Source organism: Bufo bufo, chromosome 2 (assembly GCF_905171765.1).
Source record: "Bufo bufo chromosome 2, aBufBuf1.1, whole genome shotgun sequence".
Taxonomy (NCBI): Eukaryota; Metazoa; Chordata; class Amphibia; order Anura; family Bufonidae; genus Bufo; species Bufo bufo.
Window position 1 is genome coordinate 263790210 of NC_053390.1, and position 19685 is coordinate 263809894.

A 19685-nucleotide genomic window follows, 5' to 3' on the forward strand; every position below is an offset into this window, starting at 1 on the left:
ACACGTCCGTGGTGTATTGCGGATCTGCAATACACCCGGCCGGCACCCCCCCATAGAACTGCCTATTCTTGTCCCCACCTACAGGCGTTACAGAGGGAAAGAACACGCAGTAGGTGGAGCTATACAGATAGATTTTATTGAATAACTAAATGGCTATAGTAATTTTTTTATTACATGCAATATAGAATATTTTTTTGTGGGACAACCCCTTTAATTCCTATTATTTATATATGCCTCACCTTACTCTAATATATTCAGTATGTCAAATAAATGCAGTTTTTTTTTTATAGTATCCAGTCTTTCATTTAGTTTTTTATATAGGTCCAAATTTCAGCACTGATATAATCCATAATATATCTTTGTTAGGCTTGACTTTCTGTTTTGTATGTTACACATTGCTTCTCCTATGGAGTTAAATGATGAAATTGGGTCTGCCTGCAGTCGTCAGAAGCTTACAGAAGACTATTTATTGTTGAGTTCAGTAGTTCTGTATGAAGATCAGAAAAATAGACAGGGAAGTATGCCTATATGAGGGAGGGATCTTTAGTTAGAAGGATTGTATGGCATTTATGAAATGTATGTACTTGAGTCCCTCCTGAGTATGGTGGCTTTAATGAGTTTTGTATGGGATTGATTCCCAGCTTCAATCATATGTAATATTATTACACGGATGATATTACAAAGATTGGTTCGTGACGACAACCTCTTTTCATATGCCTAATTAATGCACATCGATGTCAGAGAGATCCCCTAACTAAGAACATTGCTCTTAGGGGAATATTCTTCAGTAATGTAATGCTGTATGAAGGCACCATAGGTTAGCACAAAGGGTAATTATGGATACGGAGTCACCGTGAGCATATGGCCTACTGCTTGCAGTATATATCAGAGCACCATATCTACACGTTTCCAAAAATGACTTCAATATATCATACGCTACCACAGATTCAACAATTATGTCGAATTTCCATGGAAAAATAAGGTATAAAAAGTAGTGATAGAAAACATAAAAATCTTGCATGGTAACAAAAATCCATCAACAAACTATAAAAAAAAATCCTCAACACCAAGTGTTTTTTTTTTTTGTTTTTTTGAGACATACATGACGTGCTTTTTTTACAGGAAGCATATGGCTTTTGCATCTCACCCAGGTATATAAAGCATGCAGATTAGCGCACACATTCCTAAACAACATGACCCAAATGTCTTCTTACCATATGCTGCTGGCCTACAGTGCCATCCTTCTATATCCCATCCACTTGTTTTTTTTCTTGGCGTACACTATACTGACAGCCGACAAAAGGGAGAATGATTCATCTGGGAGTAAAAATTGTCTCCTTTCATCTAAAATATCACTTTTGGTTCTGCAGATGGCTTGTGTATGACACAAGTGGGAATGTGACTACAGCATCCTGACCGGGTTTCCACATTTTTGAAAACTTAAACACAAATTATTCTGATGCTGCCTTTCTCTTTACAGTATTAGCACTGGGTTATAATTCCTAACTGTTCAGCCATGGGTGTAGCTATAGGGGGTGCAGGGGTAGCAGTCGCTACCAGGCCCAGGAGCCTGAGGGGGCCCAAAGACCCTTGGGCCACATAAGAAGACACTGGTATTATAGAAAGTGCATGCTGGGAGGGCTCTGTCACAGATTTTTCACTGGGGTTCAGAATCTTCAAGTTACATCTCTGGGTGGAGGGAAGGGGTTAGGTCAAGAATTTGGCATGAGGGGGGGTGCCATTTCAATTTTTGGCTCAGGCAGCAGGAAGGCTAGGTGCACCCATGTCCTTTGCCACAAAGCATTAAGGGAAGGGGACCCAAGCTGAACTCTTGCACCAGGGCCCATGAGCCTTTAGCTAAGCACCCTGTGCACAGCAAATATTGGAGTAAAGTACAGCAAGGTGTTTGCTCAAACTCATCGCATATAGCCAGATACTGGTGCCGCTAGGCTACACCAACAGATTATCTGACCAATTTCTGTCCAATCAGACCAATAGTTGGGGTGTATAACAAAAGATCTGCGTGTGTAAACAGTCATCTGACCAATGATTGATCAGAAAATCCTCAGATAATCTGTTGGTGTAAGACCACCTGGCAGCCCTATGAAGATCCCGGTTCGTCACCGGAACACCAGAAAATCCTTTGTCCTGCGCGATTTAGCGCAGGGCAAAGGAGAGCATCGGAGCATGAACCGCTCCGATGCTTAAGTCAGGGGGGCTGCCTGGATGAAAATGGGGATATGTCCGGGTTCAGCTCTGAACCCGGACAACCCCTTTAAGTATCTATGTAATTTGTCTAAACAGCAGAATAAAGGTAACATTATGTCATTTTTACCTCACAATGAATACCGTAAGAATAAAACCCTAAAAACAATGGCGGAATTGAATTGATTTGTTTTACTGTCACTCCCCAAATTCTTTTTAAGAGAATAGGGTAGAGGTCCCCCAAAATGTTGCAATAAAAAATTCAACCCGTTCTGCATAAAAAAGGCCTCATATGGCTATGTCAGCGAAAAATTTAAAAGTTATTGGTCTTGAAATGCGGAGATGAAAAAAAACTAAGAAAAAAAAAATTCACAGGTGCTTTAAAGGAGTTATCCCATGACTAATGTAAAAACTGAAAATCAGACATCATATAGCACATGACAACCTCTTTCTAAGAAAGCTAGAACAGATCCAGAGATCTCCAGATTCATTGCTCTGCTAGACTGAAAACTCAAGGAGAGTGTATTTTCTGCTGCAGCTGAGGGGGCATGTCTCAACTTTCCCTATCACAACTCAGGAGGAAGTGGAAGGATGAAACTGAGCATGTGCGGCCTTCTAAGTGAGCAGGTCAAAGAAATAATTTAAAAAAAAACAGGAGGTGGCGCTATACCGATACATTTTATTGAATAACTCAGTGGCTATGCTAAATTTTTTATTACATGCAATTACAAAAGTATTCAGATCTAGGTGCTGGTTTGAACACTATAGAATATTTTTCCTGGGACAACCCCTTTAAATGTGTTACCTGAGTAAGGCTACTTTCACACCTGCGTTCGGGTGTCCGCTCGTGAGCTCCGTTTGAAGGGGCTCACAAGCGGCCCCGAACGCAACCGTTCAGCCCTAATGCATTCTCAGTGGATGCGCATCCGCTGAGAATGCATCAGTCTGGCAGCGTTCAGCCTCCGCTCCGCTCAGTGAGCGGACACCTGAACGCTGCTTGCAGCGTTCGGGTGTCCGCCTGGCTGTGCGGAGGCAAGCGGATCCGTCCAGACTTACAATGGAAGTCAATGGGGACGGATCCGCTTGAAGATGACACCATATGGCTCAATCTTCAAACGGATCCGTCCCCCATTGAGTTTCAATGTAAAGTCCGGACGGATCCGTTCAGGCTACTTTCACACTTAGTTTTTTTTTCAAACTATAATGCAGACGGATCCGTTCTGAACGGATACAAACGTCCGCATTATAGGAGCGGATCCGTCTGAGCAGACATCAGACGGACCCGCTCTGAACGCTAGTGTGAAACTAGCCTTAAATGGAAATTTGAGCAGCCCCTGTGCTAAAATAACAAAAGAAGCTATACTCACTCCTTTTTTCCCAGTTTCCAGTTCTGTGCTCAGGTCCAGTCCTCCCCGCTGCAGTTTGTTTTCCTGGCTGCAGAGGTGACATTCTGTGCACACAGGACGAACCTGCAGCCAATCATTGGTCTCAGAAGTGACATCCTGTATACTGCAGAGATCAGTGATTGGCTGGATGGTGACCTGTGTATGTGGAATGTCACCACTGCAGCCAGGAAGATGTCATAAGCAGGGAGGACCGGACGGAGCACAGCACTGGAATCTAGAAGAGAGAAAAGGGATAAGTATTGCTTCTTTTGTTACTTTATCCCATTTACAGGGGCTGCTCAAGTTTTAATTGAACTCAGGCTACCTCTTTAAGTATCAAAATAGGCTGCATCCTTTGTTTTTGTACTGTACTCATATAATGCCGTCGGTACATTACAGTAGACCCACAGTTAGGCAGCAACTGATGCTGTTCGTTCGCGTCAGAGGAGCAATGTTCGGTCGAGGAAATGTGTCCAACACATGGAGCATGTTTCCCATACTGATCACGCTTGTGTAAAATTAGCCTAAGGGGTTAAAGGATAAAATTGAGGTTAGAGATGCACACATCATTGTTTTACTCTTTCCCTCTGTTTTTTCTATTAAAACACATGGACTTATGTGGGAGAAGCTTCTTTGATGAAATGTCAATGATGTCCACTAGAAAATGTTTCAGATGTGGTTTGTACCAGCTTTTTACTAGCACTGGAAAAAAATGTCCATGAAACGACTCGTAATTCTTTTAACAATCTCCCATGATCACGAGTGTACACCAAATGTCTGTGATATATTTTTTTTTTACAAAGGAGGTTTTATAGGTTGCATACTTGATGCATACCAAAGATTATTCACATTTTGCCCCACTTCCCCTTAATGATAGGTCCAGAACAAAAAGTAATACTTTCTTTAGCCTAATAATGGATACGTGCATTCTTACGACCATTTTGTATTTTTTTAATACATAACAAATGAAGCAATTTTGCAAAGTACGGTAACTATATTTGCCAAAATTTTTGTGGCAGGTTTCAAATGAATAACGATGGATGCATGTGACTTTAATGCATGTACTTGCCCAAAATTTGTCGTACGACCACATGGCATGTCATGGTTTCGATGTACCTGGGCTGCAGTTGGATACCATGTGGCCATTTAGGCTGCAGCAGACCTTAATTAAAATAATGAGGACCACACTTATTAGCTAGTCTGCCTTGTTAATGGCCAAGCAGCACCCCCATTACAGTGTGGATATTAACAATGCAGACCGACTAAATAGTGTGGTCCTGTACCACAGTGCAGCCGTGTTGCAGCCTCGGCATGACTGCGCTGTGTGGTCATACCCTGGGGGTACAGCCAGACAGTGTGGCTGGCCACATGCTGCCAAGCCATGCACCCCAGTGGCTATTCAATTTTACCTGGTTGTCCAAGTTATTTTTATTGATGACCTATCCTCAGGATAGGTCATCAATATCAGATCAGTGGGGTCCAACACCCGGCACCCCCGCCGATCAGCTAGATGAAGAGAAGGCGCACCATGCCAGTGCAGCCTTCCCTTCATTGTTTACCTTCTCACCATCGCAACAGCAGCGGTGAGCAGGTATAATTACAGAAAGCCGTCCGATTCACTTCAATGGGGCGGCTCGTTCCTATACTTTTGAATAGTTGAGACGGTGAGCGGGTAAACAATGAAGGGAAGGCTGCACTGCGTGCGCCATCTCTTCAACTAGCTGATCGGCGAGAGTGCTGGGTGTCGCACTGCACCGATCTGATACTGATGACCTATCCTGAGGATAGATCACCAATAAAAATAACTTGGACAACCCCTTTAAAAGTAAAAACCGCCCAAAAATTTTTGGGAAATTATGCTCATTTTTAACTTTATTATTTTATTTCTAATTGCAACTTATAATTAACTTAGAATTTAACTTTCATAATTAAAAGCAATTTGCTATTCAGAGTCTGATACATACCTCAATATTGTATCCTTTAGTTTCACAAAGTTTTATTTTTGTTCAGTACAATGAGAGAACCCGTCTCACTTCCCATGTTCAATTCCACCTTTGCTTTGTTCCCACTTAAACTGCAGTTCTATAATTTTGTACTTGTATTAAATGAATGTCTTTTCATATTTCACTAATTGTACAGAGCTGTATAAAGGGATGGGGCTGCAGAGATACTGGGTTCTTAAGATTATTCATATCTTATAACATTTTCTCTTTATTGCAGAAGCCAATCAGCGGATGGGAGTAATAGGAGCCGGGGTACTTGTCATAGTTCTGCTAATTCTCCTGCTATCACTTTTGTGTTGCTGTTGTGTCTGCCGTAAGAAAGAAGAATCAGCAGAGTAAGTTTATATATTCAGTATTTAGTGCTACTGCCCGTAATTTTATGACTACAGTGTTTCAGTCCTAAATGACCAGATATGTTTTTGCGAAATTGCTCATGTGGTGGTTTAACCCCCCCCCCCCCCCCCCTAACTGTTTTGCCTGAGCTCTGCTTGGACTTTGAGGAAAGTAGCAGAGTTCAGGCAGCAGTTGAACTGACAACCGCCATACATGTACAGTAGATGTCAGGCCGTAGCTGGCAGGTGCCTGGGGTTTTACACAGTAGACACTCGGTGGATAAGTCTGTGAACAGAACTGTTAATTGCGAACACGGCATCTGAGTGGGCATTTACCAGGAACATGATGCTCGAACAGCTCCCACAGTTTTCATCTTTCTCCTGGTAAATGGCCACTCAGATGCCATCTGATGGCTCCCAGGCCTGCCATAGTAAGGTTCTTGTCAGGATAGAAATGCATTAATTCTCCTATAGATTGCAGTGGTAAACCATTGCAGTCTATGGTATAAGCGATCAGACGCATGTTAAAGTTCCCTAGGGTAACTAAAAATAAGTGTGAAAAAAGTTTAAAAAAACTATTAAACATTAAATCATCCCCCCTTTCCCCATTTTACAAATAAAAATAAAGAATAAAAAACCTCATCGGCATTGCAGTGTCCCACAGTGCCTAAACCGTTGTAAGGTCTAAGGGCAAAAAAGTCATGCATACTCCAAAAACGACAAATCAGCCCACAAAAAATGAGCCTCACATACAGTAGCTTCATAGAAATAAATATAAAAATGTATGGATATCATGGATATATATAGACATTGAGAGTATTGCCCTGAGACTAACTGGCAAAAACTGCGTAGGCGCCATTCAGGTGTGTTTTTTTTTTTTTTGCTCAGATCCGCACCAAAATCGAAGTGCAAAAAAGCAGATTTGCATTGAAGCATACACCCCCAATTAAGTGCATCAAAAACACATCATAAATGCGAAAAATGTGGCAAAAAGAGCTTTTAAAATCAGCGTGGATTCCACACTGATTTTAAATGCGTGTTTTTAAAATTTGTCGTGTGAATGTATCCTAAGGGATTTAGAGGTAGCAGTCTGACCTGGAGGGCCCCTGCCACTTAAGAAGGCACATATAAACGGCACACAATAGGTTGGGAGCCCTCCTACAAATTTTGTATTGGGACCCAGAACTTAAAGGGACTGTGTTGTCAAAGGATCTATTGTTGTTGTTTAACATACTTTTTTATTTACATTTTTGGTGATTTTTATTTCTATTTTCCATGTCACACAATTTATCTACTCTCTTTCCCTGTACAGTGACCTCCACACAGGTCACAGAGCCTGCCTACAAAACTCTTCCATAGAAGTCAATGAGGTCTATTTTGGCTTTGGTCTATGTGGCTGCTGTAAAGCATATCTGTAACTGGAAGTCTTAACATATTATTAGGCCTAGTGGACAGTGCAAAAACGGCATGATTTTAGGATAAAAAAAAATAAAATACAGAGAAATTGAAACTTTCAAAACAATCATCAAAAAAAAACACATTAGGGATGAGCGATTTGACTTCGGATGAAACATCCGGAGTTGATTCGCACAATACTTTGTTTGAATACTGTAAGGAGCGAGCGCTCCGTACAGTATTAGAATGTATTGGCTCCGATGAGCCAAAGTTATTACTTCACAAAGTCTCGCGAGACTTTGCATAATAACTTCATAAATCAATTTCTACTGTAAAAAAAAACATTTCCCGAACTCTGGTTCGGTTCCAAGGTACCACTTGGAACCGAACCCGAGTTCAGGAAATGGTCTTTTACAGTAGAAATTACTTTATGAAGTTTTAATGCGAAGTCTCGCGAGACTTTGTGAAGTAGTAACTTCGGCTCATCGGAGCCAATACATTCTAATACTGTGCGGAGTATTCAAACTATGTATTGTGCGAATCGACTTCGGATGTTTCATCCGAAGTCGATTCGCTCATCCCTAGAAAACATGTTTAAGACTACTTTCACACTTGTGGCAGAGTGATCCGGCAATTTGCATGCAAACGGACAGCATTTGTAGACGGATCCGGATGCAGATCCGTCTTACAAATGCATTGCAAGAACGGCCCGTCTCTCCGCATGTTATCCGGAGAAACGTTTCCGTTATATATATTTATCACATTTTTGCCGGAAGGACGGATCCAGCATTCCGGTATTTTTAATGCCAGATCCACCACTAATACATTTCAATGTAAATGAATGTCGGATCCGGCATTACGGCAATTTTGGACGGAGATGATACTGCAGCATTCTGTGGTATTTCCTCCATCCAAAACTCTGTCCAGCGACTGAACAGAAGACATCCTGATGCATCATGAATGGATTACTCTCCATTCAGAATGCATGGGGATGAAACTAATCAGTTATTTTCCGATATTAAGCCCCTAGGACGGAACTCTGTGCCGGAAAAGAAAAACGCTAGTGTGAAAGTACCCTAACATAAAAATTTGATCTAAATGGATACATTTTGTGGTGACACATTTCCTTTATGTCTCTGTACATACTTCATTACCACCCCATTAATCACAAAGAGCCCCACTTCCAATACATAATAGAAGTGATGAAGATGATTGTTTGCACAGAAAAGTATGAATTATTAAAACATCGACAGACAGAATAGTCATTAGTTACTGCAGTTTCTAATAAAACCTCTAACATGACAACTTTTTTCTACTTTATAGTGGAAATCAGGAGCAGGTAACAAACAAGAAACCCCCTCGACGCTTCTGTGGGCGTTTTAGTCGAATCAGCATGAAGCTTCCTCGTATTCCTTTGCGCAGACAGAAACTGCCAAAAGTTGTGGGTAAGATTATTTATAACTAGACATTAAGCCTGTTACAATAACGGGCGCTAGAACAGTAGTGCATAAACATTAGTAGGAACAGTCTATATTAAATAGCAAGGGAATTTGACCACATTGTATTTCTTGTTTTATTTTTGTTTTTGTTTGTTTAGGCTGGCACTGACTGGTTTCTGAGACGACTGGCACTGACTGGTGGCTGAGACGGCTGGCACTGACTGGTGGCTGAGACGGCTGGCACTGTGACTGATTGCTGAGACAGCTAACACTGATTGGTGGCTGAGACGGCTGGCACTGACTGCTGGCACTGACTGGTGGTGCTGAGACTGCGGCTGTGGCTGAGACAGTTGACTAATTGCTGAGATTGCTGGCACTGTTACTGGTGGCTGTGGCTGGTGGCACTGACTGGTGGCTGAGACGGCTGGCCCTGACTGGTGGCTGAGACTGTGGGCACTATGACTGGTGGCTGAGACGGCTGGAACTGACTGTCGGCACTGACAGGTGGTGCTGAGACTGTGGCTGAGACTGTTGACTGGGGCTAATTGCTGAGACTGCTGGCACTGTGACTGATGGCTGTGGCTGGTGGCACTGACTGGTGGCTGAGACAGCTGGCACTGACTGGTGGCTGAGACGGCTTGCATTGACTGGTGGCTGAGACGACTGGCACTAACTGGTGGCTCAGACTGCAGGCACTGACTGATGGCTGAGATGGCTGTCACTGACTGGTAGCTGAGACAGCTGACACCAACTGGTGGCTGAGACGGCTGACACTGACTGGTGGCTGAGACAGATGACACTGACTGGTGGCTGAGACGGCTGGCACTGACTGGTGGCTGAGACGGCTGGCACTGACTGGTGGCTGAGACTCCGGGCATTGTGACTGGTGTCTGAGACAGCTGTCACTGACTGGTGGTGCTGTGACTGCGGCTGAGACTGTTGAGTGCGGCTAATTGTTAAAACTTCTTTCACTATGACTGGTGGCTGGGACGGCTAGCACTGACTGGTGGCTAAGACGGCTGGCACTGACTGGTGGCTGAGACGGCTGGCACTGACTGCTGGTGCTGAGACTGCTGGCACTGTGACTGGTGGCACTGACTGGCTGATACAACTGGACTTGACTGGTGGCTGAGACTGCGGGCACTGTGACTGGTGGCTGAGACGGCTGGCACTGACTGTCGGCACTGACTGGTGGTGCTGAGACTGTTGGCACTGTGACTGGTGGCAGTGACTGATGGCTGATACAACTGGCACTGACTGGTGGCTGAGACTGCGGGCACTGTGACTGGTGGCTGAGACGGCTGGCACTGACTGTCGGCACTGACTGGTGGTGCTGAGACTGTTGGCACTGTGACTGGTGGCAGTGACTGATGGCTGATACAACTGGCACTGACTGGTGGCTGAAACTGCGGGCACTGTGACTGGTGTCTGAGACGGCTGGCACTGACTGGTGGTGCTGAGACTGTTGCTGCAGCTAATTGCTAAGACGGCTGGCACTGACTAATGGCTAAGATGACTAGCACTGACTGGTGACTAACACTGCGGGCACTGTGACTGGTGGCTGAGACGGCTAGCACTGATTGGTGGCTGAGACGGCTGGCAGTGACTGGTGGCTGAGACTGCAGGCACTGTGAATGATGGCTGAGACAGCTGGCACTGACTGGTGGTGCTGAGACTGCTGGCACTGTGACTGGTGGCTGAGACTGCGGGCACTGTGACTGGTGGCTGAGACTGCGGGCACTGTGACTGGTGGCTGAGACGGCTGGCACTGACTGGTGGCAATCACTGATGGCTGAGATGGCTGGCACTGACTGGTGGTGCTGAGATCACTGGCAGCAACTGGTGGCTAATACTGCTGGCAGCAGCAGCTGCTGTATCTGTGTCTGACAGGACTGTAATGGCGGCGCTTGTGGGAGGTACGGGCGGCTGAAACCCTCTTTATAACAAAGCTAGAACCAGCCCTGTACCCGACATGGATGCAGAGATCTCCACATTCATTGTTCCAATCGTTCTGCTAGATTTATTTCAAGCTGTAAGCTTAGGGGGTGTGTCCTTTCTCAGAGGGTGTGTCTTTTCTCAGAGGGCGTGTCCTTTCTCAGAGGGCGTGTCCTTTCTGCTGCAGCTGGTTGTAGTTGAGGGATGGAACTCAGCATGTGCTTCAGTGTCAGTGAGCAGGACAGAGTTGAGACAGGTTTTCCAACCGTTCAGAAATTTCTGGACAGTCTGACTTTTTTTTCCTTAGTCCGTAAAAATATATATATTTTTTTTAGGCTGGTTGTACTTGGCTAGATTATTTTGGTGTTAATTATCATAATTTTACACCTCACAGTAAAGGCTGGTAATGAGTTACTGTCAGTATATTGAGCTATAGATAAGCATAACTTATAACCTTTATCATTCATGATGGTTTGCCATTTGTCTGTAAAAAAAAAAATATTGGCTGTCTGTAATTTTGGGATAAGTTGTCCAGAAAAAAGTAAAATTCAGGTTGGCAACCCTGAGTTGAGAAGGAAGCAAACATTTCTTATGCATGGAAAGGTCTGTACGGTAGATTTTGATGTGCCATCTGCTTTCACATTTCACAACCCAAGATTTATCTCAATTTAAAATCCCATATGTTCCAGGAATTAAAATACATATATCTTCCTATAACCTACACGTATAGCATCTGTCACTATTTTATGTGATGTGATGAAATGTTACTTTATAATATATTCTTTTAAGAGTATTTACTTAAAGTTACTGTCAAGTCATCAAAATGACATGGAATTCAGCACCTATTTAAAGGGGTGTAATCAGTATCTGATTGGTGGGGTCCCAGCACCCCCTCCAATCAGCAGCTGAAGAAGCTGCTGCTGTCCGTGACCACTGCTGCCTCTTTCTACGCTAGTGACATCACATTCGTCAATCATATGAGCCGCAGCTCAGTTCTGTTCAAGTGAATGAGGCTGAGTTGCATTACCAAGCACAGCCACTGTGCAATGTTTGGCGCCATGCTTGGTAAGCTACATGAAGACAGCCAACTGCAAAGGTGCCCAGCAATCAAATGATAAAAAACTTGTCATTCATTGTTTGCAGACATAAAAACTATCACTTTTTGGCGACACATCCCCTAATGTGAACAGGGGGTATGTTGCCCACTCTTATGTAACTGTATAATTCAAACTCCTGATAACTGTAATATAAGTGAGCGCCAATCAACCTTTCATTCACTCATCGGCAGGCTGATCAGATGGCAGCGTTTTGTAGAGGCTGATTAATGATATTTACAAGAGGGCTTCATAGGGCAGTGCACCCGCTAGATCATCATCAGTGTCAACTGTAATCAAGAAACAAAAATTAATTTCAGAAATTACAGTCTAAGGGTCCATTCACAAGTCCGCAAATTGCGGATCCGCAAAACACGGACACCGGCCATGTGCGTTCCGCATTTTGCGGACCACACATGGCCGGCAATATAATAGAAATGCCTTTTCTTCTCCGTGGCTGCGGACAAGAATAGGACATGTTCTATTTTTTGGGGGGCCGCGGAACGGAAGTGCGGATGCAGACAGCACACTGTGTGCTGTCCGCATCTTTTGCGGATCCATTGAAAATGAATGGGTCCGCACCTGTTCCGCAAAATTTCGGAACGGATGCGGCCCATTTTGCGGTTATGTGAATGGACCCTAAGGAAAGAAGTATTCTGAACAAGACTCTTTCGATCATGAAGAATATCTTGCATTGTGGTAATGGTCCAGAGACCTGATACTGGGTCAGTCCTTCCTATTCACTGTCCTGATGCCTCTTCCATCAGCACTAGGAACAGGATTGCGCAAAACTTGTGAGTTATTCATTATCCCTTTCCCGACATCTGTCATACATTGAATGCAAGGTTGTTAATGGGCATCTGTCAGCAGGTTTGTACCTGTGAAACTGGCTGACCTGTTACATGTGCACTTGGCAGCTGAAGGCATCTGTGTTGGTCTCATGTTCATATGTGCCCGCATTGCTGAGAAAAATGACGTTTTAATATATGCAAATGAGCCTCTAGGAGCAACGGGGGCATTGCCATTACACCTCGAGGCTCTGCTATTACACCTCGAGGCTCTGCTCTCTCTGCAACTGCCTCGCGTTCTGCACTTTGATTCAGAGGGCCAGACTTCGTTTATCTGAGTAATTCAGGCACATATGAACATGGGACCAACACAGATGCCTTCAGCTGCCAGGCGCACATGTAACAGATCAGCCAGTTTCATAGGTACAAATCTGCTGACAGATGCCCTTTAAAGGGTTTCTACCACCAGCAATACTGTTATGTAAGCTGACTGATATAGCGATGCGCTAATGTCAGCACTACATAACAGTATGTTTCTAACATTAGTCCCTGCAGCCATTTTTGTAAAAAATTCACTTTTATCACAGTGGGATGCGAAAGTTTGGGCAACCTTGTTAATCGTCATGATTTTCCTGTATAAATCGTTGGTTGTTAGGATAAAAAATGTCAGTTAAATATATCATATAGGAGACACACACAGTGATATTTGAGAAGTGAAATGAAGTTTATTGGATTTACAGAAAGTGTGCTATATTTGTTTAAACAAAATTAGGCAGGTGCATAAATTTGGGCACTGTTGTCATTTTATTGATTCCAAAACCTTTAGAACTAATTATTGGAACTCAAATTGGCTTGGTAAGCTCAGTGACCCCTGACCTACATACACAGGTGAATCCGATTATGAGAAAGAGTATTTAAGGGGGTCAATTGTAAGTTTCCCTCCTCTTTTAATTTTCTCTGAAGAGTAGCAACATGGGGGTCTCAAAACAACTCTCAAATGACCTGAAGACAAAGATTGTTCACCATCATGGTTTAGGGGAAGGATACAGAAAGCTGTCTCAGAGATTTCAGCTGTCTGTTTCCACAGTTAGGAACATATTGAGGAAATGGAAGACTACAGGTTCAGTTCAAGTTAAGGCTCGAAGTGGCAGACCAAGAAAAATCTCCGATAGACAGAAGCGACGAATGGTGAGAACAGTCAGAGTCAACCCACAGACCAGCACCAAAGACCTACAACATCATCTTGCTGCAGATGGAGTCACTGTGCATCGTTCAACCATTCGGCGCACTTTACACAAGGAGATGCTGTATGCGAGAGTGATGCAGAGGAAGCCTTTTCTCCACCCACAGCACAAAAAGTGCCGCTTGAGTTGGGCTAAAGCACATTTGGACAAGCCAGCTTCATTTTGGAATAAGGTGCTGTGGACTGATGAAACTAAAATTGAGTTATTTGGCCATAACAAGGGGCGTTATGCATGGAGGAAAAAGAACACAGCATTCCAAGAAAAACACCTGCTACCTACAGTAAAATATGGTGGTGGTTCCATCATGCTGTGGGGCTGTGTGGCCAGTGCAGGGACTGGGAATCTTGTCAAAGTTGAGGGACGCATGGATTCCACTCAGTATCAGCAGATTCTGGAGACCAATGTCCAGGAATCAGTGACAAAGCTGAAGCTGCGCCGGGGCTGGATCTTTCAACAAGACAACGACCCTAAACACTGCTCAAAATCCACTAAGGCATTTATGTAGAGGAACAAGTACAACGTCCTGGAATGGCCATCTCAGTCCCCAGACCTAAATATAATTGAAAATCTGTGGTGTGACTTAAAGAGAGCTGTCCATGCTCGGAAGCCATCAAACCTGAATGAACTAAAGATGTTTTGTAAAGAGGAATGGTCCAAAATACCTTCAACCAGAATCCAGACTCTCATTGGAACCTACAGGAAGCGTTTAGAGGCTGTAATTTCTGCAAAAGGAGGATCTACTAAATATTGATTTCATTTATTTTTTGTGGTGCCCAAATTTATGCACCTGCCTAATCTTGTTTAAACAATTATAGCACACTTTCTGTAAATCCAATAAACTTCATTTCACTTCTCAAATATCACTGTGTGTGTCTCCTATATGATATATTTAACTGACATTTTATATCGTAACAACCAACGATTTATACAGGAAAATCATGACGATTAACAAGGTTCCCCAAACTTTCGCATCCCACTGTATATGCTAATGAGCCTCTAGGTGCTATGTGGGCGTAAAATCAGCACCTAGAGGCTCCGTCCACTCACCCATTATCTCGCCCAGGTCCAGTGTTCTGCCCACCCAGCTCCTCTTGATTGATGCCACTGTTCCCTGCATCGTTGGCGAAATCCCGCGCCTGCGCCGCTCACTTCTGTCTTCGGCGCAGGCGCAGTGAGTGAAGGCCGCTCTCCTGATGCCGGCTTCATCACTGTGACGTAGTCGGCGCAGGCGCAGTGAGGAATCTGGCACCAGGATCGCATCATTCACTCACTGCGCCGAAGACAGAAGTGAACGGCGCAGGCGCGGGATTTCGCCAACGATGCAGGGAACAGTGGAATCAATCAAGAGGAGCTGGGCGGGCAGAACACTGGACCTGGGCGGGATAAAGCGTGAGTGGACGGAGCCTCTAGGTGCTGATTTTACGCCCACATAGCACCTAGAGGCTCATTAGCATATAATAAAAGTGCTTTTTTAACAAAAACGGCTGCAGGGACTAATGTTAGAAACATACTGTTATGTAGTGCTGACATTAGCGCATTGCTATATCAGTCAGCTACATAACAGTATTTCTGGTGGTAGAAACCCTTTAAAGATGGTGCCCGCTCAGGTGCTGAGAAGGTGCCTGCTGTGTTACACAGCCAATCACAGACTTTTAACCTGTCAGATGCTGTGGTGAGTTGTGACCACAGCATGTTAGCTGTCATTTACAAGGAGTGCTGCACTCCCGGTGACTGAACAGCTCCCCTGCAGTGAGATCACAGAAGCGGTTGCTATAGCAGCTTGGAGCCTTATGAAGGCTGTGAGTTCTTGATACCAACCTAGTAATTCCCCATATACTGCAATGGTAAAACATTGCAGTCTATTGGAGAAGTGATTAGACAATCGCACATTACAGTCCCCTAGGGGGACTAAAAATAAATAACAGATCTAAAAATTCAAATCACCCTCTTTTCCCCATTTTACAAATAAAAAATAAATAAAAAAATAGACATCATTAGTATTGCCGCTTCCCAAAATGCCCAAACTATTAACCTTCATTCACACATCAGTGTTTGGTCAGTGATTTCCATCGGTGACTTAGCCAAAACCAGGATTGGAGCCTCCACAGACATAAGGTAAAAGGGAAAGATCTGCTCCTGTTCTATATTTAGAGCCACACCTGATTTTGGCTTAAAATCATTGATGGAAATCACTGACGTGTGAATGAGGCATTAAAGTATAAAAGTACCTAATAGAAAAATAATTAACATGGCTGATGCCACGTTTTGGTTTTATCTTAATTAATTAATTAATTAATTAATAAATGACACATTTCCTATTAAACTATATATCAATCGGCTCAGCTCCTCCTGCTCCATCACAAGCTGCCTGCAGATTGCACTACATTTTCATGGTGACAGATTCTCTTTCAGGGCTACTCCATCATTCTGTACATCTTATGATGGAGAGAAGGGAAAGTCCTTAACGCACTTGTGAAGGCCTGCCCGTATCGGAGTTTACTGGGTCACATGGAGACTAACTTTTTGCAGACTAAATTTTCTAATTCTGTGGGTAGTCAGGCTGACAAAATCCATATTAAGCAATGCAAAGGGACATCGCAGCTCACAGCCCCAGAAAGTCAGTGCCCATAACGTCTGTCTTTGCACAGAGATGAGTCGGCACCAATGAAAGCAGGATCCAACGCCAGGCAGGTCCGGAACTGCGAAGGAAAAGTAGCTGTACAATAAAGAACCAAGCACCGACCGTATCAGTTAACCAGATTTCAGTGCTTTTTTCAGCAGGGTGTTCTTATTGCGGGGAAGGATGTGATGAGGTGAGAGGAAGTCGTAAAATCCAGCTCTTTTACTGGATCCTGTTTGCGCCGTGTTTATTTACTTCCCTTCAAGGTCAGGCAGAGCCGCGCTTTTCTCATGAAACTGTCCCCATTTTATTACATTTCACCCTGTAGAAGTAATAAAGAAGGAAGCCGAGCACATTTAACAGGTGACTTTTTTCAGACTAACATTATTTACTTTGTCATATCCAGTCTTCATAAGCAAGCTCTCAGACTAAACAGAGGTGGATGTGCTGGATTTCCGGGTTTCAGCTCAAAATGACCCATTAAAAAGCAATCCAAAAAATGCTAATCTCTGTTTGCTGACTTTTGTATCAAAGAAAATTAATGAATCGGTTTAGTGGTATGAAATAGCTTTGCCTGGGGATACGTTGCTATTAATCTCTGTGAGGATATTATCTGCAGATTATGTGTGGCAATTACAAAGTGGGATATCACAGTCGCAATGCTATAGTATCCTTGCGGAATAACACGAGAAGCAGGAAAGCAAATAGCGTAAGCTCTGTGCACTCTGTTTCCATATACTGCCATGTTTCTTACATAGAAATCTACAGGAGGTTATTTCTTCTGTCTAAATTTACCAGGGTTGTCTGTCTAGCAACCCCTGTCCATATGCTGTTTAAGGGAAAATGGATGTCATAAAGGGGGGTCTATCATTTACAACCTAAAGTATTTCCCAGGTCTTTTGCCAGTAGTAGAATTAGGTATCTCTAATATGCATGCCCATTTGCTGTCCTTTAAAGGGATTTTCCAAGAGTTCATTATTGATGGCCATATCTGATCATTGGGGGTCTGACCCACTGATCGTCTTCTTCAAGAGGCCGCAGCACTTCATTGAGTTCCACAGCCTCTTCCTAGATGACGTCAAGTTAATCGGTCACATGGCATTTCAAGTTATGGGGCCTGAGCTGCAATACCAAGCTTTACATTATAGCTTTTTGTGTTTGGTATGCTGAGACGATGCCTCCGAGATCACCGGAGCGCTGCAGCCTCTTCAAACATCTGATTGGCAAGAGTGCAGAATGTTGGACCCCGCCGATAGGAATGACCTATTCTAAGGACAGGCCATCAGTATTGAAGTCATGGAAAACCCCTTTAATGGGGTTGTTTTTGGGGTTGCCATAGCTACTGGATATGGCACAGGACTCTTTGTCAGACACAGGGATGTGAACTCAGGATGTAAGCATACATTTTGTATATTTTTATATTTTCCAGACTACTGTATTTATTGTCTTATTTAGACTTTGCGCAACTTGTGCACTGTGGGGAACCTGGATGTATATGATTAAAGTGTTGATTACAATTCATGGTGATGTACACAATACGCTATATTTAATTTTAATAATGAATTGTTATATTTACATAATTGTGTTTTTATTGCCTATATATACTCATGTTTTGCACTGTTAGAAGTTCAGGGTGGATAAATGTAAGGTTGTGCACTTGGGCCAAGGAAAGAAAATGTACTGTTATCTATTAAATTGTAAAACGTTGCCACTGAAAAAGACTAAGGCCTCATTCACACATACATGAATTTTCACGGACTACGGTCTGTGAAAACCCGTCCTGCTGAGTGCGCTTCCTGCCATCGCCGCTGTACAGTAATACACTCGTATGATCTATACATGTGTATTACTGTACAGCAGCGGCGGCACGAAGCACACGGGCGTCATAGCAACCAATGACGCTGTGCGCTTGTGCACTCAGCAGGATGGCAGACTGAGTTTTCACGGACCGCGATCCGTGAAAATCCACGTATGTGGGAATGAGACCTTAGGGACTAATGTCATAGTGACCAATGTCAGGCAGCTGCTGCCAAGGCAAATGCAATCATTGGATGCATCAAAAGAGAGATAGATGCTCATAACAAGTACATAGTTTTGCCTCTTTATAAATCACTATTCAGAGCACACATGGAATATTGTGTACAATCAAGGGCGGATTGGCCATAGACCTTACAGGGAAATTTTCTGGTGGGCGGATCCCCCAGGGGGCCACCCAAGTCCTCCTCTCTGCTCATGACCAGCTACATAATAAGCTCTCAACAGTAATTAAGAAAATCAGGTATCCAGCCAGCAACCACACATGCCCTCCTAAATTCAACTGCTGTCACCTGCACCTCATCTCCTAAGCCTCCTGCTCCATAGACAACTGAAGGAGGAGGACAGAAGATGGTAGCTATTGATAGCCAGCTTTTGGGGCAGTATATTTTATACTGTGTTATTTGATTCTGCTAGGATGGTATTTTGCACTATGGTATTGTTGACCCTGCCTACTTGTGTTGCCCTGCCTGCTGTTAATTTGGACCTGCTTACAAAATGGGGCCACTTTTATTTATTTTTTCAGGGCCACTTTAAGTTCCCAGTCCGCCCCTGTGTATAACGTTGGACCCTTGTGTGTCAGAGAAATATAGCTGAACTAGAGCGGATGCAGTTAAGGAAAGGGTGGATTAAAGTACCAAAATAAGTTATCACACTTGGGTTTGTTTAGTCTGGAAAAAAGACAATTCATAGGAGATCTAATTATAGTGTACTAATACAGGAATGTACAGTACAGAGATCTTTCTAATGATCTTTTTATGCAGAGCTCTGTAACTAATACAAGTGGGTATCCTCTACTTATAGACAAGTATAGAAAACTTCACCATCAGCATAGATTCTTTACAGTAACAGCAGTGAGGTTATGGAACTGTTTGCCAATGGAAGTTGTGATGGTTCATTCATTGAGCAAGTAATAATATTGCAGGTTATGGGTTCTAGATTCATGGCGATGTTAGTGCAAGGATTTATTCTGATTGCCATATTTGGAGTTAAGAAGTAATTTTCTCCCATAATAGCAATATAGTGTCTTTTTGCTATAATGTTTTTTTTTTTTTAATGTATGCTGCTATTATATATACCTTTATTGCAACTTATGCTGCTGTATTAATTTTCTTACACCAGGTGGTGGGGGTCCCATCTGATTTTGCTATGAGGACCTTTGAATTATAGTTACACCACTGGGTACTCTGTTTGTTCCACACTGCAAAAAC

At 43.3% G+C, this 19685-nt stretch overlaps 1 protein-coding gene across 1 annotated transcript in view; it reads left to right on the forward strand.

The window, feature by feature from the left end:
* SCARF2 (scavenger receptor class F member 2) overlaps positions 1-19685 on the forward strand; it is a 222146-nt gene that overhangs the window by 164902 nt on the left and 37559 nt on the right. Inside the window, exons 8-9 of the mRNA XM_040416534.1 lie at positions 5811-5928; positions 8644-8765. Coding sequence (XP_040272468.1) covers positions 5811-5928; positions 8644-8765 — 240 coding nt within the window. The remainder of the gene's footprint in view (positions 1-5810; positions 5929-8643; positions 8766-19685) is intronic.